The sequence below is a fragment of the Haliotis rubra genome, unplaced genomic scaffold (genome assembly GCF_003918875.1).
Source record: "Haliotis rubra isolate DU_JTF1 unplaced genomic scaffold, ASM391887v1 Scf485, whole genome shotgun sequence".
NCBI classification, from domain to species: Eukaryota; Metazoa; Mollusca; class Gastropoda; order Lepetellida; family Haliotidae; genus Haliotis; species Haliotis rubra.
The window spans coordinates 184762-207390 of NW_025767174.1; the positions used below are offsets into that span (position 1 = coordinate 184762).

Here is a 22629-nt window from a genome sequence, read left to right on the forward strand (position 1 = left end):
GATCATGTTTCCATTTCCAAGTTTTAATCGATTGGATGCGATGGTAGCGTAGCGATCGGCAAAGCAGACGGGTGGGGTACACCGAAGTGTCCGGCCTTGTCATGATGTATTGCACTATGAAGTATTTTGAGTCAGGGGTCATCTCAAAAACAATATTTTTAAAATAATTTCTATATTACAATCAGGGCTGCATTTAAAGCGTCCGCTCGTCACGCCGACGACCAGGGTTCGATTCCCCACATGGGTACAATGTGTGAAGCCCATTTCTGGTGTCCCCCGCCGTGATACTGATGGAATATTGCTAAAAGCGGGATAAAACTAAACTCACGCACTCGCTATTTTACAGCAAATCACGGCGAGGGGCACCAGAAATGGGCTTCAAAAGTTAATCGCTTGCTTCATAAGGGTATTAGTACCTACAAAGCAACGTTGCTCCTAACTGTCAAAAAGAACTTGTTCAATCCATATAACTCATCTATATAGTACCCCCAACTTCTAAATGTTTCCCTTGGGGCAGTGGTTAAAGCGCTCACTCGTCACGCCGAAGACCCGGATTCGATTCCCCACAAGGGTACAATGCGTGAAGCCCATAACTTGTGTCCCCCGCCATGATATTGCTGGAATATTGCTAAAAGCGGCGTAAAACTAAACTTACTCACTAACTCACTCACTCTAAATGCCTCTCAAATAAGTAATTGCCCATCTAACCAACGTGCCTTATTTAGTAATCTGTTATCCCAATATTTTGCCAATAAATTTCCAACAAAACAAATTTATGTGTACTTGTGCATATACATTTTGCAATCTATGGGGTGGTGTAAATTAGACAGGTTTCTAAGTAGGGAAGTCGATCCCAGCATCTTTTCACTTAGGGCTGTCGGGAAACACTGAGCTTGTTCTGATCTACTATTTCCTCAATAATCCAGCTGTGCCGAGCGTTACTCCTCCGCCGGTCTCCCCCAGACAAGCATCATTACCTGTTTCGTCAACGAGGCGTGGTCAACGTTGCTGAGGCTGGTTCACAGTATCCATGACAACACCCCGCCCCACCTAGTAAAGGAGGTGATCCTCGTCGACGATGGATCGTCATGGGGTAGGTGTTGTGTTCGTGTTGGTTGGTTGGTTGGCTGGTTGGTTGGTTGTTGAATGTCGCAATATTCCAACTATATGGCGGCCGTCTGTAAACAACCGAGTCTGGACCTGACAATCCAGTGATCAACAGCATGAGCATCGATTTACGCAATTGGGATACGATGACATTTGTCAACCAAGTCAGCGAGCCTAACCACCCGATCCCGTTGGTGACAATCATGGGTTTGCCGAAGACCAGTTCTAACCCGGATCTTCACGGGCATCATGTCTATAGGGCTTGTCAATCAGAGGTTGTAATTGAGATTTGAAACCTCTGAGTTACCAGTTTCAGAATCAAAATAGTCAGATTCGACAACTTTTAACGATTCCATTTCCTGTTTGTCTGGACAGGTTGCTCGATGTGTTCAATTAGTAGTCAATTTGAAACCTCTGATAAACCAATCAGAAAGTCTCCATTTCCAGATTTCCTGGGGAAGCCGCTGGACGCCTACATGGCTCGGTTCCCTAAGGTGCAGATAGTCCGAGCCAGGAAGGGCCTGGGGCTGATGGTGGCGAGGACACTGGGCTACAGCTACACCACGGCGCCCGTCATAACGTTCCTGGACTCACACTGTGAATGTTTTCCAGGTAATTTGATTGTAATTTTAGAAACATATAATCACATATTCCTGAGTGTAATTTTATATATAATTTTATGTATAATGTTTATTACATGTCTGTTAAACTACTGCCTTTTTATGCAGTCAGATAGCCTAGTGGTTACAGCGTTCGTTCGTCACGCCGAAACCCCGGGTTCGATTCCCCACATGGGTACAATGTGTGAAGCCCATTTCTGGTGTCCCCGCCGTGATATTGATGGAATACTGTTAAAAGCAGCGTTAAATCAAACCCACTCACTCACTACTGCCTTTTAGTAACGTATAGCAACTTATATGTACGGAAATTATGGATGGTAAATGGTTGTTTAACCAAAATAACTGTATGTCAGTTTACGTTGATGGGTGTTAAAAGTAATATTTCCAGGTAACAAAAGTGTCTACACGTGGTCGTCAGTAACCCACGCTTGTCGTGAGAGGCGACTAACGGGATCGGCGGGTCGGGCTCGCTGATGTCACGTTATCCCAATTACGTAGATCGAGTTGATCAAGGGATCGTTTGGTCCAGACTCGATTATTTACAGACCGCCGCGATAGGGCTGGAAAATTGCTGAGTGGGGCGTTAAACAACACACAAACCAACAGTCAAACAAACACGTAGATCAATTCTAATTATGCCAATCACTGGATTAACTGGTCTGGATTCGATTATATACAGGCCGCCGTCATACAGCTTCTCATAGACAAAGACGTTCATTATGTCAATCACTGGATTGTCTAGTCCATTAACAGACCGGCGTCATTAACTGCCGTTGGGTTGTTTTTTGTTGGGATTTGTTGTTGTTTGTTTTGTTTTGTTGTTTTGTGTGTGTGTGTGCGTGTGTGTGCGTGCGCGTGCGTTAGTTTTTGCTAACTGTGATGTTGATAAATCAATGAACACACCAGTGTGCCCGTTTACAGTGATGTATTTTAGAACGAATGTATGCCAATCAATATTTGTACCTGTCAGTTGACACTGATTAAGGGGCGGGGAAGTAGCTTAGTGTTGGCTCGTCACACTGAAAATCCGTGTTCGATTCCCACATTGTGTGAAGCCCATTTCTCGTGTCGCCCACCTTGATATTGCTGGAACATTGCTTAAAGCGGCGTAAAACTAAACTCTCCCACACTGATTGATGATGGCACTTATCTTAACCTGTACCAACATGCCAGCAGTGATATATATACATGCATGTCACAGATCACTGCTGTAGGCTTTAACTTGACATATCACATAAGGTTAGACTAACAAACATGGACTGATGCTTCAGGTTGGCTGGAGCCCTTGCTGACCCCTCTAGCAACGAACCCCAAGGTGGTGACCACGCCCTGCATTGACGACATCAACAAGGACGACTTCAGCATCTCAAATGGTGCAGAGGTGATGGTAGGGGTTGTAGAGTTCCCGTCGCTGCAGTTCGGTTGGCGTTCGCAGCCGCCCAGGGAGAAGAAACGGAGGAAGAACAACCTGGAGCACGTCAGGTAAAGCAGATTCTCATTATTGTTGACGTGAACCATTTCCATGCCTTTGCATGTGTTTGTGATGGTTGCCATGCGTGGCTAAGGATAGGCTCACCTTTCAGCTTAAACCTGGTATGGCCACAATTAGTGATTTATAGATGCATGTTTATGCCATAGTTGGAATCGTACAATGGAATCTGATTTCTAAGGTGATTTCGTGTTTTTTTGGAAAGCGTTTTGACTTTTTTATTTACAGATCTTCATTCTCATTTCTTCCAGATCCCCTACAATGGCTGGAGGCCTTTTCTCCATCACCAGGGAGTATTTTGATTATCTGGGAGGATTTGACCCTGGAATGAAAATCTGGGGCGGGGAAAACATCGAGATGTCATTCAAGGTGAGTTCATAGTGTTTGGGGGCGGTGGAGTAACCTTATGCTTAAAGCTTTCGCTCGTCGCGCCGAAGACCGGGTTCGATTCCCCACATGGTTACAATGTGTGAAGCCCATTTCCACCGCGCGCTGCGATATTGCTGGAATATTGCTAATAACGGCGTAAAACCAAACTCATTCACTCACTCATAACTAATTCCTGTTTAGTTTACTATAACGATACTTCCACTTATGTTCCACCAGATCTGGATGTGCGGTGGGCGAATTGAGACGCCCATCTGTTCACGTGTCGGTCACGTGTTTCACAGTCACAACAGCTACATGGGGATTCGACCAGGGTCGTACATCGCAAGTGCAGCTAACAACGCGCGTCTCGCTGAGGTGTGGATGGACGACTACAAGAAGTTCTACCAGGGCAGATTCTACGTGCGTATGATGATGATGATGCTACGGTGAAAATAGTGTCAGAATACGGGCCATTATCAACAACATGGGTACTACGGACAAACCAGGGCTCGAGCTTAGCATGTGTATGAAGTACACTATGTGAAGCACAAAATGTGAAATACAATACGTGAGGTACAATATCTGATTCACGGTATGTGACCACGAAATATGCTCCCCATCAAAAAGTTTAGACTCACTAGTGTAAATGTAGCCACTTACTTCAGTCAACTGTTCTGAGCTAAATTTTGTAAAATAATCCATACAGTTTAAAGGTACTGTTTATACATGAGCTGATGTATTGTAAAACAAATTCGTGACGTTGACAAGTTTATTGTCATGTGTTCAATAAATGATGACACTCGGTGAAAAATGGCGATTTTTTTCTTATCAAAACTTTACACCAAAACGCAGCTGTTCACATGCACGATATTTGCACATGCTTTTCAGAAATTTGATGCATGATCCTCGTGCAATTAATCTGCATAAGGTTTGCAGATGTTTCATCCAAATGTGATAAAATTCTCCCCACTGTTAAGTAGTAAAAATCCAGTTCTTCTACAAAATATTTCAATGTTCATTTACTATGCTATGATTACCCGATCTAAATTCCTCTCAAATGTAACATAACTTTATGTACTATAGGCCTGTGGCCTTCTCAGTGCAATTATAGATTATTTTTATTATTATTATTATTATTATTATTATTATTATTATTATTATTATATACAAGTTAAGTACAGCATGTAAGGTACATAATCTGATTCACGGTTTGTGACAAATAACGAAGTATAACACAAAAGTACAATATGTAAAGCACTGACTTGGCTGACACATGTCATCGTATCCCAATATTGCTGAGTACAGCCTAAAACAAAAACCAAACAAAACTTGACACAGTTGTTTCCGCCATTCGACATTCTCAGTCTGCATACAGACCACTGGCCCATGGTAAAATTTTGGTCAACATACATTATACATAAATATTCCAAAGTATACAAATGTCAAAATTAGAATATTGACAATTATCTTTCATTACTACTGCAAATAAGACCTTCTCAGGCCCATTGCATGGTATACATATATAGCGACATGTCGTAAAAGGCGAGGACATGCGCAGCCATTTCATGTACATGTAAATTTGGCACCACAGCCTCGCTCGATTAGCAGAGAGTTAGCAATTCGGATGACCTGATTCTCACGGTTTGTCTTTCATTCAATAACATGGCGTCGTCTCTACAGCAACCTGGAGATGTCTCTGAACGCCGCAAGTTGAGAGAACGACTCGGATGTAAGCCTTTCTCCTGGTACATCGAAAACGTTATGCCGGAAGTAGCCCTTCCGGGAACGGCCTTTACTCAGGGGAGGTAAGTCTGAACCTGAATAAAAACTAAAAACTGCATAAAAACGAAGAACCTGCACCTTCGATTTTGCGCATGCGCACATGGAAGAAGAAGTCTCGACCGCACGTTGACATTTTCCAGCTTGGACAAAAGTTACATTCCTTTTTAAGTATTTCTGTTGTGTTATTTGACATTTATCATCATGATACTTGTGTGAACATTTGTTTAGTTTACTTTCCATTCGTATGAAATGATTGACAGCAATTATTTCGACATATTTAATACTTTTTCTACGCGAGGCGATTCACGGTTGCTCGGAAATTGGAATGAAGCGCGGATCGTAATGCGCATGCGCAGTAGAGGTCAAAGTTCGCTGATGTAAAAATGTTGCAGTTTCATAGTTTTTCGTTGCCGTTTTTACTGTTTCAGTAGCGAGGTATTCTGCACAGTGGGAAAGTTTTCTTTGGTAGGCCTGACTAATAACACTAGATTTTGTTGTGTCAGGCTATCCTCATGTGTTTGAAATTACCGTATTTCCTCTAATAAGCGCCGAGTCTCCAGTAAGTGCCAAATGTTTACAATGGAGAATCTATGTTTATTTTCGTTGAAACTTTAAGCGCAACGGGTCTGCAATAAGCACCGGGCCTCTAATACGCGCCGGGTCTGGAAGTCCGTTGAAAAAATAAGCGCTCAGGTGCTTATTAGAGGAAATACAGTTGTTGCAATGCGAAATCCTCACAGTGAGTCGATATCCTATTCAAATGAAATTTATGCAAAACTGTTGTCAACAGAAATTCCATATTTCCTCAAGAACAGCTCCTTTTAAAACACTATTGTGCTTACAATTTTAAACTTAAAAAACTTGACGAGATTTGTTTGTTCCTTCAAAGTCAAACGGTAAAGTAAAAGAGCTGTAAGCATTGTTAATGTTGCAGTTACGCAACGAGGGCATCCCCAACATGTGTCTGGACATGATGTCCACTGTAGAGTGGAACCAACCCGCAATGTACGGATGTCACGGACAGGGGAAAGCCCAGGTGAGCTATGAACGATTGTTAGGTGAGCTACTACCTGGCATCTTCATCTACAAGTGGTTTGCAAGTTTATGGAGTGAGAACTAAAGATTTATAATATAATTTGTTTATTTGTTTAACGCCACATTCAGCAATATCCAAGCTTTATGACGGTGGTCTGTAAATAATCGAGTCTGGACCAAACAATCCTGTGATCTACGTAGTTGGGATACAATGACATGTGTCAATCAAGTCAGCGAGCCTGGCCACCCGATCCCATTAGTCGCCTCTTTCGACAAGCATAGGTTGCTGAAGACCAATATCTAACCCGGATTTTCACGGTAAGCTATAAATAGAGACAGATATATGTGTTATTGCTCTTTGAGCCTATAAGTGGATCAGGCAGTGGGGTAGCCCAGTGGTTAAAGCGTTGGTTCGTCACGCCGAAGACCCGGGTTCGAATCCCCACATGGGTACAATGTGTGAAGCCCATTGCTGGTGTCCCCCGCCGTGATGTTGCTGGAATATTGCTAAAAGCGGCGTAAAACCAAATTCAGTCAATCAGTATAAGTGGATCAGGAATTGGACACAGTACATAATAATGACCATAACTGTTAACATACCAACAGGACTATCTTTCTCATTTCAATTGTTTTGCAGATGTTTGATATGACAGATCTTGGGGGAAATAGTGGCCAATAACCGATGTTTAACCCACGCACGCGGAGGTGTGTACATTCAAAGATGCAACTGGTCGACCCGGGAACACGTATGGGAGTACAAGGTAGAACGATTTATCTCGTTATATAGCAACTTGTCTCTATAGTGAGTGAGTGAGTTTTATGCTGCTTTTAGCAATATTGCAGCAATATGAAGGGGGACACCAGAAATGGGTTTCACATATTGTACCCATGTGGGGAATCGAACCCGGGCTTTCGGCGTGACAAGCGAACACTTTAACCACTAGGCTACCCTACCGCCCCTCGGTATTATATTGTATGGTATACGAGTATTCATATGTAACAACCAGTCAGTCTGGTTGGCAACGCCTTCTGGGGCATTCCGATAGAGGAACACACATACATGTTGACTGGCCGTGATTGGTTCTTTATTTCAGAATAAGATAATAAGTAGGCGACAGAAAATTAGACTGAATTTGCATGTCCAGTTATGGGCAAGTTAATAACAAGAAATGCTTGAATGGCCAGATGTGTTCCTTTGTTCCAGGACGAGTTTCCCGTGAAGATCCGGGTTAGAAATGGTCTTCAGTAACCCATGCTGTCGCAAGTGGCGACTAATGGGATTGAGTGGTCAGGCTCGCTGACTTGGTTGACACATGTCATCGTATCACGAATGCGTAGACCGATGCTCATGTTGTTGATCACTGGATTGTTTGTCCAGACTCGATTATTTACATACCGGCGCCATATAGCTGTTACATTGCTGAATGCGACGTGAAAAAACCAAAAACAGCCAACCAAATCAACCATAATATTTTGTCATAAATGTCACTGTCCTCTTGTAAGTCTTTCCAGTATCGACAATTCGTTTAATATAGTTTCATATATATATGAGTGTGGCGTAAAACTAAACTCACTCACTCACTCCAGGACGAATTAATATGGTGACATCAAAAGGTCACCGACCGTTTGTTTCAACGTTCCAGTACAAGGTCATGAGGGGGCATTTTTACCAACCTATTTTTTGTGTGTTCCAGGACAAGTTAATAAAGAGACACGATAACTGTTTGACTTTGAACGCGACACTGCACGTGGTGATGGAGAAATGCTCCGGAAAGACGTCCCAGATGTGGACGTGGAATTATCACAGACCGCGGAGGAAGAATGTGCTGAGGATTGAAGAAATGTGAAAAATGATATCATTTTAAAATGTCATGGCGTTGAGTGCAGGGTTGTGGTTCTTTACCTGAAATATCAGATGGCCGTGAAACGAGTACATTTTAGGAAGAAAGCCAAGGTATCCCACTTCTTATCGGAAAAGGGGCGGCGGGGTAACCTAGTGGTTAAAGCTTTCGCCGGTCACGCCGAAGACCCAGGTTCGATTCCCCACATGGGTACAATGTGTTAAGACCATTTCTTGTGTCCTCCGTTGTGATATTGCTGGAATATTGCTGAAAGCGTCGTGAAACTAAACTCACTCTTACCGGAAAGATCAAGCTGACGGATTATCTCCCCTTTGTGTGAAACGATGTCCTCCCTGAAGTATTCCGATCAACCGGCATCACTTGTATCAGATTGACCTATCTCCTGTTCTAATGTGCAGTGTTAAACAAGCCGGGTGATCATTTATCAATTACCAGGCCTCATAGGGGCTGCATATATCACGTATAAACCGTTGGTGCAGCCGAGACTATAGAATCAGATATTTATAGACTAATTGCAATTATTTTTCCACCGTGCAGTGAATTCAAGGAGGCGGTGTAAGTGAATTTAGGCTGGCAGTATGTAACGGGACTCGAGAGTCATAACAAATGGTCATGAAGTAACACATGTGACCTGGGACAACATGAAACCTCACGCCCCTTGAAGAGCTAGGACGAACGTCGGTTTGAAAGAGGTTGGGATAGAGAACGGCAGGTTGAAAGAGGCAGCGGCACAGAACGTCGGTTTGAAAGAGGTTGGGATACAGGTTGAAAGAGGTGGCGACAAATATTGCTCAGCGGATGAGTATTCTTCCTCAGTGTGTCCGGTACAATTTCATTGTCCAGGTTATTGGTAATATATAACTTGAACAATAGGTACACAGATGTATTACTGACTCTGTAACATATTGACATGCCTATGGGTATATAATTCCTAGAAAAGGTCATCGCATTGTCATTGTCTTCTTATAATAAAGGAACAGTGAAATGGCGACAAATTCTGAAGTGGTTATTTACTGATTTCACAATGTAGTTATGTTCGCAGCGAGTTTGGGGTTAACTTTGTGTTTCTATCTCACACGCTATGAAAATACACCAATACAACAATGTTTGTTTGTCGGTAGTAGTTCAGTTACATGACGATGGACTGGATTGCATGTCATCATGACCCTATTGTGTAGTTGATGTTCAAGATGTCAATCACTGGGTTGTCTGGTCCAGATGGAAAAATGCAACCACAACCCTTACCACAGAGATCAATACATTACCGATTTCGGGGCGGTGGGGTAGCCTAGTGGTCAAGGCGTTCGCTCGTCACGCCAAAGACCCGGGTTTCGATTCCCCACGTGGGTACAATGTGTTAAGCCCATTTCTGGTGTCCCCCGCCGTGATACTGCTGGAATACTGCTAAAAGCGGCGTAAAACCAAACTCACTCACTCATTACCGATGTCAATGATCCCGGAAAAAACACGTTTTGAAACAGCCTAAAGTCAAAACGCTTAATCATATAAGATGTGACGTTTTCATTTCTGCAGATGTTCACATTGAAGTCAGTTAGCTGCGTTTTAAGACTGACTAATAGTAAGTACAACATGATCCGATATCACAAATCCCGGGACATAACACAGGGCTCTTATTAATATACATTGACCTTAAGTGCACAAAGAACGCGTCGAAGAAGAAATATTTTCATAAATGAATTAAGTATGTCATGTTGATTGTCAGAATTCTTGTAAACACCAGGCAAGCGCTTGACAAGAATCGATTTCCGTCCATATCCGTTGTGTGAATATTTGATCAAATATTCTAGATAAATTCGCTCTCATGGAACAGATGTCTAATAACTTCAAGGCCACGTGTTGGTTGAATACACAATGCCATTTATACGTGGTTTATACTACGTTGCTGAAGTTGCCAAAGTTCATTACAGAGAGTGAGTGAGTGAGTTTAGTTTTTTGATCACGCCGCACTCAGCAATATTCCAGCTATATGGCGGCGGTCTGTAAATAATCGAGTCTGGACCAGACAATCCAGTGATCAACAGCATGAACATCGATCTGCACAACTGGGAACCGATGACTTGTGTCAACCAAGTCAAAGAGCCTGACCACCCGATCCCGTTAGTCGCTTCTTACGACAAGCATGGGTTACTGAAGATCAATATTCTTACCCGGACCTTCACGGGTGTCATTACAGAGAACCCATCACCCGGAATAAAACACTCAAATAGGTGCCCGACTTGTTGTAGCATCAATAACTAATGATAGCACTAAGTCAACACATTTGTCTTATTATTCATAGGACCGCCTCCGTGGTGTAGTGGTTAGAGCGTCCGCCAAGAGAGCGGAAGGTCGCGGGTTCGATCCCCGACCGCGTCATACCAAAAGACGTTAAAATATGGTACTTGTTGGTCCCTGCCTGTCGCTCGGCATTAATGGGTACAACAAGGGCTGGTCGGCTCGGAGTCAGTATAATGTGTCTGAGTGGGGTATTAATGCTTCACTGCGGCATGGTATCTCAGTGGGCTAGCACTATAAAACCAGCTTAAGTCTGGGCTAGTACAAGCAGCCGCACATACACATACACGCGCATGCACGTCGTCATATGAGCGAAATACTAGTACTAGTATTCTCAAGCAAGACGTTAAACCCAATTTCACCTCACCTCACCTATTATTCATAAACATAATGGGCTCAGTTCCACATTATACTGAGAATGAAATTGGCATGGTGCTGACAATGGAGTGAGTGAGTATGGTTTTGCGCTGCTTTTAGCAATATTTCAGCAATATAAGGTCGGGGAACACCATAAATGGTCATCACACATTGTCCTCATGTTGGGAATCGAACCCGGGCCTTCGGCGTGAGGAGCGACCGCGTTAACCACTAGGCTACACAATCGCTCCGCACACATTATACTGAGTGATATCTGATCTACTGTTAGATTGCCTTAAGTTTTTATCGCCTAATTCACAAAATTAACCATTATATTTTCAAAAATAAAAACAAATTTAGAAGTCAGTCTGGCACAGACTTTACTGAAGTCAGTTTAAATGACAAAGGTGATCCGTTTATTACGCCATTAGCAATGGATTGCGTCATATCATGGTGTTCTCTGCAACCATGCATGAGTGCATATATTAATGTCGAAATATTCTAATAAACGTCTGGAAATGTATCTTTTATGCCAAATAACATGCTCAGCTAATCGGGATCTGACAAAGCTGAAATTGTAATGTCAACGGCCTTTTCTATGTGCGTGTGTCGATTAGTATAACTTCATAACTTTCTTTTTTCAGCTTCAGTTTTATATATGCTTGAACTGTGTGTTTCGGCAGAGAAAACACACGGGGCTTCAAATATGCTCAGGCATACACACACATTATTTAAACGATTGAACTGCATAGATCTCCCTCAACGTGTGGGAGAATTAATAGAGCAGATTTACAAGGTGTCCCAATGAAGATTATTTTTAAGAATCCCTAAATATTGTAAAAAGCGGGATATTTTAGCAATATTCCAGCAATATCACGAAGGACACCAGAAATGGGCTGCACACATTCTAACCACGTAGGGAATCGAACAGTCTTTCGATGTGACGAGGTATACACTCTCGGGTCTGTAGTGAGTGAGTTTACGCCGCGCTTTTAGCAATATTCCAGCAACATCACGGCGGGGGACACCAGAAATGGGCTTCACACATTGTGCCCATGTGGGGAATCGAACCCGGGTCTCCAGCGTGACGAGAACGCTTTAACCATTAGGCTTACCCATTGGGGGTCGGTAACAGAACCTTAACTACCGCCAAAATAAGGTCTTTGAATGAACGGTGACTGTGACTGACTGAGTGTGGTTTTACGCCGCTTTTAAATATTCCAGCAACATAACTACAGATTTGTGGGGAATCGAACCAACGAGCCAACGCTCGTTCCCTGGTGAACGCTTATGATACCGCGGCCATGCATTTGTGCGCAGCATCTAATCGTAATGAAACTTCACACCACGCACAAACGGGGACGTGCACGGAAAAACATGATGTAGAAAATTGACATGCACAATTAGTGTCACTCAGTGTCAAACACTTACCTTCCTAATATATCGCAATATGTACCAGGGGCGGATACAGCTAAATCGCAATATATTGCAATGCAATGTATTTGCCGCTTATGTGTTTGCCAATACACAGCACAGGCCCTCGTGTCTTTGCGAGGATTAAAGATTTTATAAAATATATTAAAAAAATTGAGATGACCCCCGACTCGAAATGCTTCACAGTATAATACATAATGACAAGGCCGGACACTTCGGTGCACCCCACCCGACTGCTTTGCCGATCGCTACGCTGCCATCGCATGCAATCGATTAAAACTTAATGTAAACATGATCATGGATGATTGGCCTATCGAGCACCACTCATGACACCTACCAATTCTTTATTGTTATTTCTGCAAGTCGATTGAAACCCGATTTTGACTCTCAACTAAACTATCTTTGCACAAATGGCTGACGATATATCCGCACAAACCGGGTGTGGTCGAAGCAAGCCCTCTGGTCACTATACCTAAATACTAATGGTATAGTGAGTGAGTTTAATTTTACGCCGCATTCAGCAATGTTCCAGCTATATGGCGGCGGTCTGTAAATGATCGAGTCTGGACCAGACAATCCAGTGATCAACAGCATGAACATCGATCTGCGCAATTGGGAACCGATGACATTTGTCAACCAAGTCAGCGAGCCTGACCACCCGATCCCGTTAGTCGCCTCTTACGACAAGCATAGTCGCCTTTTGTGGCAAGCATGTATCGCACTTAGAGAAATAGGTTGTTACTCTATGTGGATGTCTTGTCATGAACAACTCATGGTATAGAATAGGATGTTTGAAGTACTCATGTGGGCATGTAATAAATATATGAAACAAAATTCTGTCAGATGTCCAACTACTCGGTATATACATGACGTACAATATTTCATGTTTGATATATACAACACCATGTTTAATTATGTACATTTGGGCATCATTTACTCATATGGTGATTCCGCATTAGCTTTTGGTGCAGGTTTCTGTTTGTTTTCTAAATCATATCAAATATCAGTTAGCCGCTCTAGCCTGACAGTGAGTGGTTGACAATTTGTTAAATGTCCCTGCCGATCAACCGGAGAAAGGAAGTACCCTTAGAGAGGATAAAGTGGTTGGTTTTACATTAATTATACTTCCTTTGGCGCTTTGAGCAGCCATTCTCGTAAAGATCATTAGTAGTAGCAGTAGTAGTAGTTGTTGTTGTTGTTGTTGTTAATGTTGTAGAAATAGTACCAGAGGGGGGGGGGGGGGTGTCAGGGGTGCGCGTCCCCCTTTTGTCCTGAAAGTTTATTATATGACAGTAAAGGACCATTGAAACTCTCGCGAAAACGGGTGGAAATGAAGTGTGCACCCCCTTCCCCGCCCTGCCAGTAGTAGTAGTAGTAGTAGTAGTAGTAGTAGTAGTAGTAGTAGTAGTTATTCAACATAAACCAATGAAACCTGCTCTCGCTTTTAGATTTCACCTTCATATTTTATATTTTAGCATTTCAATTCATGTTTTCATTTTGTTATTGATATAAAAGCAAAAATAATGAAATAGTGACAACAATATTTTTAGTTTCTTAGGTCGACAAGATATCCGAATTTGCTTTGTTAACTTGCACCAGAGACCCATATGAACTGAGCTGGCACTTAGTTGTTAGATTTTACAAGCGCCTCTTTGCATAAAGATTACTTCCCTTTACACATCCTTCGAACCAATAGCGGCCTTTCTTTCTACACCGTAGAGTTTTGAAACAGACGCTGTTATTGGTTCATTTTAGTATCAAGGTTCACAGACATGGCCGAAGACGAGAAAACACCTCTGCGTCAACAATTTAACCCGTGGTCATGACAGAACGAATACTCTGTTATTCCAACGCGTTGATGTAGCAGACACAAAGGTAATACATCAATCGTATGTTTCAAAATGAAAATAACAGTATCACAAGGCTGACGTAGCCAAAGACTTGTTGACAGTATCGACAGGTTGGAAGAAGTAGGCAGTGCCTCTCGATCCTGCCACTTGTGATGTGAGGTAAATTTTGACAGTTCGTTTAGGGGGTGTGTATGCTTAAGTCTGCCGTGTGCTTACTTATCGTAATTTGTTTCGAGTTATTCCAACTAGATGACGCCACAGTGTAAGGTTTATCAGGTTCATTCATATCTGTCCTGGCAGATCGACATTTATGACTAATGTCACGGCCATAATTAAATAAAATCTAAGAGATCTTGTCAGATTGTTTCAGTTGATTGCCGTCAGTTTCAATAATGACGAAACTTCAGTTTTGCATTTCAAAACAGGTATGACCTTGTGAACTAGATACAAAACCAGATGACAAGTTACCATAATGTACACTGTTTCAGGTAGAGATAAAAAGTTAGATTTTTAAGATTGAAATAGTATTTGGCCTTTGCCATTCTCACAGACTTGTACATGTTTTCATCTACCTACAGACTTTATACCTCTGAAGTATTTGTTGTGGAAGTCTAGTGGTTAAAGTGTTCATGCGTCACGAGGAAGACAGGGTTTGATTCCCACATGGGTACAATTTGTGAAGCCCATTTCTGGTGTCCGCCGCCATGGTAATTGGTATTCCTGGAATATTGCTAAAATCGGCATAAAACCATGCTCACTCACTGTTGTTTAAAGACCATTCAGATACAAATCACAAACTCACCTGTCCATGTCATTGTATTGAGAACATTAAACATGTTAAACATGTTGATGACAATGGCATCAATCTTCAGACAACCCCCTTTGGATAACACTTCCCTTGGCAGTAGTGGGGAGGTAACTCAGTGTTATAGTATAAAGTATATTGTGCACATTCTTATATATTGTCATAGAGGGTAAGATAAGGATAGTCGTACAACTTAAAGGAAATGGTACAACTATGTATAGAGTAAGTTACAAACGTAAAATCTGTAAATATAATCAGATAAGCATGGTAAGAATACCACGCCCCCTTCCTTAAAGCAATCTTAGCACTAAGGTGATCGTAAGCCTGTGACAAAGTATAGGGGATAAGGTCACCCCAGCACAAAGATCACTTTGTCGAACAGGTCGCTTGGAAATATAGAATCTGATGTTTCATACCTAGTCTCAGGTACTGAAGAGAAAAGTTTATTTTCCTGCAGTAAATCACTGAGCATGATTAGTTATGTTGTGGTAAGTGATATATAAGCAGTGTTAAAGTAAATAGTGTCTGACCCTCTGACAAATCCGGCATAGCGGTCCGATAGAAGTTACAACCCAAGGCCCCAGTGTCCGACTGTATATTTTGCAATGACTTTGACTGAAGTTGTTATATTTGACATGTGACACTTGTTTGCTGTTTATTTCCATCTTAATTTTTCTTATGTTTGTAAATAATTTCAATGCCAATTATAAGAAATGGTAAATCTGAAATGTGTGTTTAATTTTATTCCATGGGTCCTGTGAATTTTCAAAGGGTCAGACAGACATCTTAAACTTACAGGACCCAATGTCCTGTTACTTTGAAACACCATTAAGTGAACACTGCATAAGTTCTGTGAAAGTGACATATAAGTGTTGCAGAAGGGTTATGAAAGTGTTGCTGAAGTAATACATAAGCATACATAAGAGTTGTGTGATTACTTAATGTTGTGAAAAGGCAGTATCTATTCTCATTATCATTATTGTACTTTGATATGATGCGTAACACTAAATATTTTCTTTTGCCTGGAGATAGGGACAGGTGGCATGCATAAATACATTGATTGCCAGTAGGGCTGGGTATTGCAGAGAATTTTCATATTGCAATATATTGCGATGCGAAAGCCTATATTGCGATATGTATTGCAATATATTGCAAGAAGTTCTTTTTTAACAAAAACTACTTATAATCGAGTTATTGCTTGATTTATAAAGCAAAAACACAACAAAATCACCATGCTTGATTAAAAGCTTTATTAAAACTTTTAATCATGACAAAATAAAATGTAAATAGTATTTGGCACAAATAGAAAAAGGAAAGGAACAATTTATAAAACGGAAATATCCGAAGATTTCCGAGTGTTACGAAGTCTTTTCGAATGCATGTCAAAATACCGGTTTTCAATCAGCGTATTGCAATATGTATTGTTTTCATGTCTGAACCGGTATATAACGGTAAACCGGTTATATTACGGAGCCCTAATTGCCAGGCTTATTAACCATTGTAATGGGAATGACAAGTCTTTATGGATGATCAACTTTATGGCAACGTTTCGGTATAGATACTTATGCCGTTTTTAAGCATGAATCATGCTTGAAAACAGTGTAAGTATCTATACTGGAATGTCACTATTGTACAATAAAGAAGTTGATCATCCATAAACACTTGTCATTCCTATTACTTATAACTTCTAGAATGCCTGTTAAACAAACCGTAGTAATGGTGGTAAAAGTGTAAAACAGGAAACTGAGCTGATTCAATTTTTCTCAAATCTGTAGCCGGTGAGAAAGTAATACAGCTGGTATCAACAGGATCAGTGCCCCTGTCCATTTGGGACAGGGCAATCAAGCTACATAAAATGGAACCCCACTTTTCTGGACACCTACCAAACAATATTTACATGAAGCAAAATATATGCTACACAGGAAAGAATTCTAACCGTTCCTGCAACTCTTTGCTGGGTAAGAGTCAGGGTTGGTTTGCCTAAGTATAACCTAACCTTGATTTAAGTCATAGAAAATTCTCTTTCGTATAGCTTCTAGTTTTTGATAAATAAGAATGACTTAAAATTATAACTTAACTGGCTTGAAGGATCAGAAGTTTTACTGCCAAGCAAAATGCTTCATTTACATTGTTTCTGAATCTGGACTGTTAATTCAGTTACGAACAGTGCCAAATATTGTGACCCACTTACCAGACGACGATCATGTCTGACGATGTTTGTTTTGCAATTCATCACAGAGCATCAAAAGATGGTTGGTTTGGTTTGTTGCTTAATGCCGCACTCAGCAATATTCCAGCTATATAACGGCGGTCTGTAAATAGTCAAGTCTGGACCAGACAATCCAGTTGTCATAAGCATCGATCTACGCAATTGGGATACAATGACGTGTCAACCAAGTTAGTTAGCCTAACCACCCGATCCGTTAATGCACCGCTTACTGAAGACCAATTCTAACCCAAATCTTCATAGGTCTATCAATTGCGGTTATTAAATGCTGTTATTACTATAAAAAGTACTCGTATTGAAGCAATGTTAATAATATCAAATGTTTAGTTTTTCTTCTAACCAATTTATTCAGCAGTCCCTCCTGGATTCCGTGATTCTGCGGTTGAAGAATAAATAGCGGAAATGACCTTTTCATGCAGAAAAATGCCTGGTCCGCGGAAAACGCATTTTCATGCAGAATACCTGTAGAATTTGCCATTATTCTGCCGCAGAATTTACATATTTTGAAAGCTGAATCAAGAATGACATCAACTGAAACGAAAAGTAGGAGTAAATGTCAAAAGTATGATTGGTTACACAAAAATGAACTGAGACATTTGTTATAACGATATTTTCAAAATATTCACAATTAAGGTGGATTTATTCATTAAGTAATATTACGTCAGCACCTTACAATAATATTATTTGAATTTGACACACCATTATGTTCACAAAATCGATCTTTTTGAAGATCAAAATGGCATTATTTTGTGTGGGGTTTTTAACCTTTTTTAAACTAAGCTTTTAACTGCAGAATTTTGAAAAATGTGATGCAGAATTAACTTAAATTTGCTGCGGAATTAGTCGCAGAGTCCAGGAGGGACTGCATAAATCAATTTTTAAACATTACAGGGCTCGATTTAGTGCTTCGTTACTTGCACTGGTGCAACCCAATATTACAAAATGCAACCTAGTTATTAGGCTAACTTGCACCAGGTGCAAATCAATTTTTGAGTGGGTAAACTTCTGAAATTTTTTTCTAAATAATTCAATAGCTTATTTCTTCATTACATGTTGCAATAAATGCAGTGCAACTGGAATTTGGCGGGTGCAACTAGGTTTTTATCTTAGGTTGCACCTGGTGTAAGTGGGTTAACATCTCTTAAATCTAGCTCTGCATTACGAGTGATCGTATGAACTCACTGTTACTTCTATCAACCATTGAATGTGTGTACAACTTAAGGCTGTGCAATATAACCGGTTTACCGGTATTTACCGGTTCAGTCATGAAAACGATACGTACTGCGATACGTTGATTGAAAACCGGTATTTTGACATGCATTAGGAAAACTTTGTAACACTCGGAAATCTTCGGATATTTCCGTTTTTAACACCGGAAGTCATGTGATTGTTGTAAAATGGTGACACCCAACAACGGACAAATACTAGGACAAAGGTTTAAGCATGGCAGCATTTTGGGTTGAAAAAGTTCACGGTTTTTATTTTGTCTTGATTAAAAGTTGTTATTAAAGCTTAATCAAGCAATTTGAATTTGTTGTGTTTTTGCTTTATAATAAAGCATTAACTCGATTATGAGTCATTTTTGGTTAAAAGAAACTTCATGCAATATATTGCAATACATATCGCAATGTATTACTTCGCATCGCAATAGATCGCAATATGAAAATTCTCTGCAATACTCACCCCTAGTACAACTGATGGCTATTTCTAGCCAAGTTCACAAGAAAATACATATAGTAAACAATACCTAGCGGAACTAAAATATAATTTAAATGGTAAATCATTCCTTCAAAAACCACCTCTTGTCATGTTTTTATCGCCAATTTGACATTTTAATTAACCATGTTGGTTACCAGCTGTTCATTCACCTGAATTCACTCAAGGGATACAATGTAGTATTTGAATGCGCATAATAGTATACTGAAATAATCGTATGCATTATGTTGTTATTGTCTTTTCACCTCCTTACAATAGGTACTGGAGGTCACTGACAAGAGATCGACCACAGATAACTGGCAGTTACCGATAATTACAACTTAGGTCAGCATTATTCAAAGAATTCACAATCATATTGTGTCTACTCACACCTCGAAATGAAGTGTAGTTGACAGAAAATGGTTAATATATTTTGTTTTGCTAAATATCATACTTATTGTAGCTGGACGATCACATGTCAACAAACTGGCTTGCGTATTTTACCCCATTCCATGTGCGTACAACTTCCGCTTACCATGTTCATGAGGGTCCGTATAACCGTGTTGATTATACATGTATATTTTACATTTAAAGAACAAAACCTGTAATTAAAATTACACAATGCTGGGAAATATTTCTTTGGGTTAAGTAATAATTTTATGTATTAAAATTCATCCTGTTAAATTATTGTGTATGTTTTAACTAACAGGATGCTTGGGTTATCCGGGGTAATAATGTGCTGTGCCTTGATTGTTAGTGCTATGAGCATACCTAGTGTGGAGATTGGCGCTATATAAATGGACATATTATTATTATTATTATTATTATTATTATTAAATCACCGGTTGATTGCCGAGGAATGTGTGCACAGCTGATTGCTATTTCCGGCTACAAGACAAATACACACGGTAATCTTAATCCCTGAAAAATAATACAATGCCCAGCAAAAACAAATTAGAACTTAAAAGGTAAATAATCTTGTCTAGTGATGTTTAATTGCAAATTTGATGTCTTTACTGAAAAAGTTGTCTCTCTTTGTTTGTTTGTTAGCATGAAGCGTCGATGTAATGGTTTTCTTACCCTCTGGAAAAAGTTTGACCAAAGTGTAACCCATAGATATGCTGACCCCTTCTACAGACTGCTTTTTTTTCCCTCAAAATTAGAAGCTTATCTCACGGTAATATAACGGTACTTGTTTTTCTATATTTTTAGTGCATTAACAAACATAACAAGGAGAATTTGATAAATGGCGCTTTACCAATTAATTTTGATGATTGATCGGTTGTAATTACCCAATCATCAATTGTGAGGATTTTAACCAATTCCCAATACTAGTAAATTACACAAATATTTAAAACTCAATTCTTATTAAGTCATTGCATACAAATGCGGCTTGAATTTTAATAAATACTCAATAAATTTGATCTTACCTCATGCACAAAATAACTGAGGTATATTGTGAGGTTCCATTTCAGCACATTAACTTGGCAACTTGCAGTCTTTCTTATCGTTTCCCATATTACAGATCAAACATAAATAGCAAACACGTAAACCAACATTTGAATTTTATGATATTATAACAATACATGGAAAATGGCAAAATATCCAATTGAGTTTGAGTGAGGCGGGTACAGTTTATTTGGTTACTCAAAGGAAAAGTTAGATACCCAGTTGAGATGAACACAAGCGAGTACATAACTCAATGACCCGAAACGTTATCTGTAGCTCTGTATTTATATCGGAACTCAGTGATTGATGAATAATCGATTGTAATCGTAAACGGAATCACAAAGCTTATGCGAGCAAAAACAGAACACAGTCATAACATTTTGAAAACGAAACAGGCACAGATTAATACGACGATCAGGGTTATTTCCTGCTGAACATTTGTATGTTGTGTTTCTTCATCTTGTGGGCTTTTAGATGCTTAAGAACAATCGTAAATTGTATGAACAAAAACAAACGTGTCACTAACTCATTAATTCAGTAACGACAACTTTTCTTTACAACTCATCGTTCAAGTATTCACGGGGCGGTGGGGTAGCCTAATGGTTAAAGCGTTGGCTCGTCACGCCGAAGACCGGGTTCGAATCCCCACATGGGCACAATGTGTGAAGCCCATTTCTGGTGTCCCCCGCCGTGATGTTGCTGGAATATTGCTAAAAGCGGCGTAAAACCAAACTCACTCAGTCAGTCAGTCAAGTATTCACAATGATGTGACAAACATAGCAATAACAAGCATACTTTCTGAAGTTTCTTTTGATGTTTCATTTCATTGTATTGAAATAAACTACGAAGGATTAAAAACTGTAACCAATAATGAAATTACATTTCAAAATTTGAGACATCCCAAATTAGTTGCAAAAGTGACCTTACACATGATATCTATCAGATGAACCTGAAATCAATTCCCTCAGTTTGTTCATAAAAAGCAAGTTTTGGAAAAGGCATGCATAGAAGACTGTTGACTAAATACCTCTTAGACAAAACTAAGCCTTGTAATTTGAAACATGGATAATTGGCAATTAAATTACAGGAAATAGACTGCTTCGTCTAATTTACTTAAGAAATGAACTGAACAGAATATTTTTACTGTCACCAATTTGGTGTCGGTGTCAACACACAAAATGGTGCCATGTGCTCTAGTTCCACACGACAGCTTTATGTAAGGAAATATTGCGACACAAACCTGTTGTTATTACAAATTTAGGTATCATTCATGCCTGGTGATGTGCTGTTTTCAGGGTCATGCTATAGACAAGACATATTCATAAATTTATCATGAAATCCCAAGTCTTAAGTAATTTTTCAGTCACCCACCGTACGAACAGATTTTCAATGTTATTAAATTCAATCATCAAATAATGTTAATCTTTCCAATCTTCATCTATAAGTCATAACAGAAGAATACAAATTACTGTAAATCCTTGTCTACGCATGCTGAGAGACGAGGAAGTATGTCAGTTTATATCCCAATTATTGATTATTAACTGACAACTATCATAAATAATATATAGCGGTAGATACAACTTCATGCATGTATGATATATCACCATGTGTACCCACTGAGCAATAACATTAAGTTGACGTTATAACTCCACATTAACAAGGCACCTTTGTGTGGCATGATAAGTTTCATTAGCAGGGGTGGAAATAACTTTAAAATTGATTGTGTACTCCGGTACAGTGGCACGTGTAAAATCACTTTCCCTGAGAATTTTTCCACTATACCAGCCATTTTCTTGTTGATTTTTTAAATAAATAACATAATTAACATTGGAATATCAACTGGACACCGGTACAGTGTGATATACAAATTTGCTTGCCCGACAGAAAAAAACACTGGACTCGGGCGTCGGGCAATGGGTTATTTCCAACCCTGATTAGTGTTACATTCTGACGACGACACATGAGGCATTCCTGAAGTTATTATTAACGTGAAACGCTGTGGGGATTCCACCTGTGGTAGCACTGACTGAGACGACATTAACACCTTCGGTTCTCGCTGATAGCTGGCATTGCCGGCAGCATGAGGAGGTCCCTAAGCACGGAGTTCTTATCGTAACCAGCCAAGTAGGTTAAATGAATGTTCACTCCCTACCTCAAAGACGAAGTTCTGTACATCATATATTGAAAAGTACTTTGAATTTGGGAGGAAGGATAGCCTAGTGGTTAACACATTTGCTCGTCACGCTGAAGACC

At 40.1% G+C, this 22629-nt stretch overlaps 2 protein-coding genes and 1 long non-coding RNA gene across 3 annotated transcripts in view; all 3 read left to right on the forward strand.

The window, feature by feature from the left end:
* The window catches only part of LOC124291190 (putative polypeptide N-acetylgalactosaminyltransferase 9), a 30797-nt gene extending 22356 nt beyond the window's left edge, over positions 1–8441 (forward strand). The window contains exon 11 of the mRNA XM_046728124.1: positions 8097–8441. Coding sequence (XP_046584080.1) covers positions 8097–8249 — 153 coding nt within the window. The 3' untranslated portion in view covers positions 8250–8441. The remainder of the gene's footprint in view (positions 1–8096) is intronic.
* Positions 8442–8446: 5 nt separating this feature from the next.
* LOC124291189 lies at positions 8447–9259 on the forward strand. The gene is made up of 2 exons (XR_006902159.1): positions 8447–8976; positions 9029–9259. It is a non-coding gene; the product is annotated as an uncharacterized LOC124291189 (long non-coding RNA).
* Positions 9260–14123: 4864 nt separating this feature from the next.
* Positions 14124–22629, forward strand: part of LOC124291188 (sorting nexin-13-like) — a 63091-nt gene continuing 54585 nt past the window's right edge. The window contains 1 exon segment of the mRNA XM_046728122.1: positions 14124–14225. The gene's annotated coding sequence lies outside the window, so the exon portion shown is untranslated.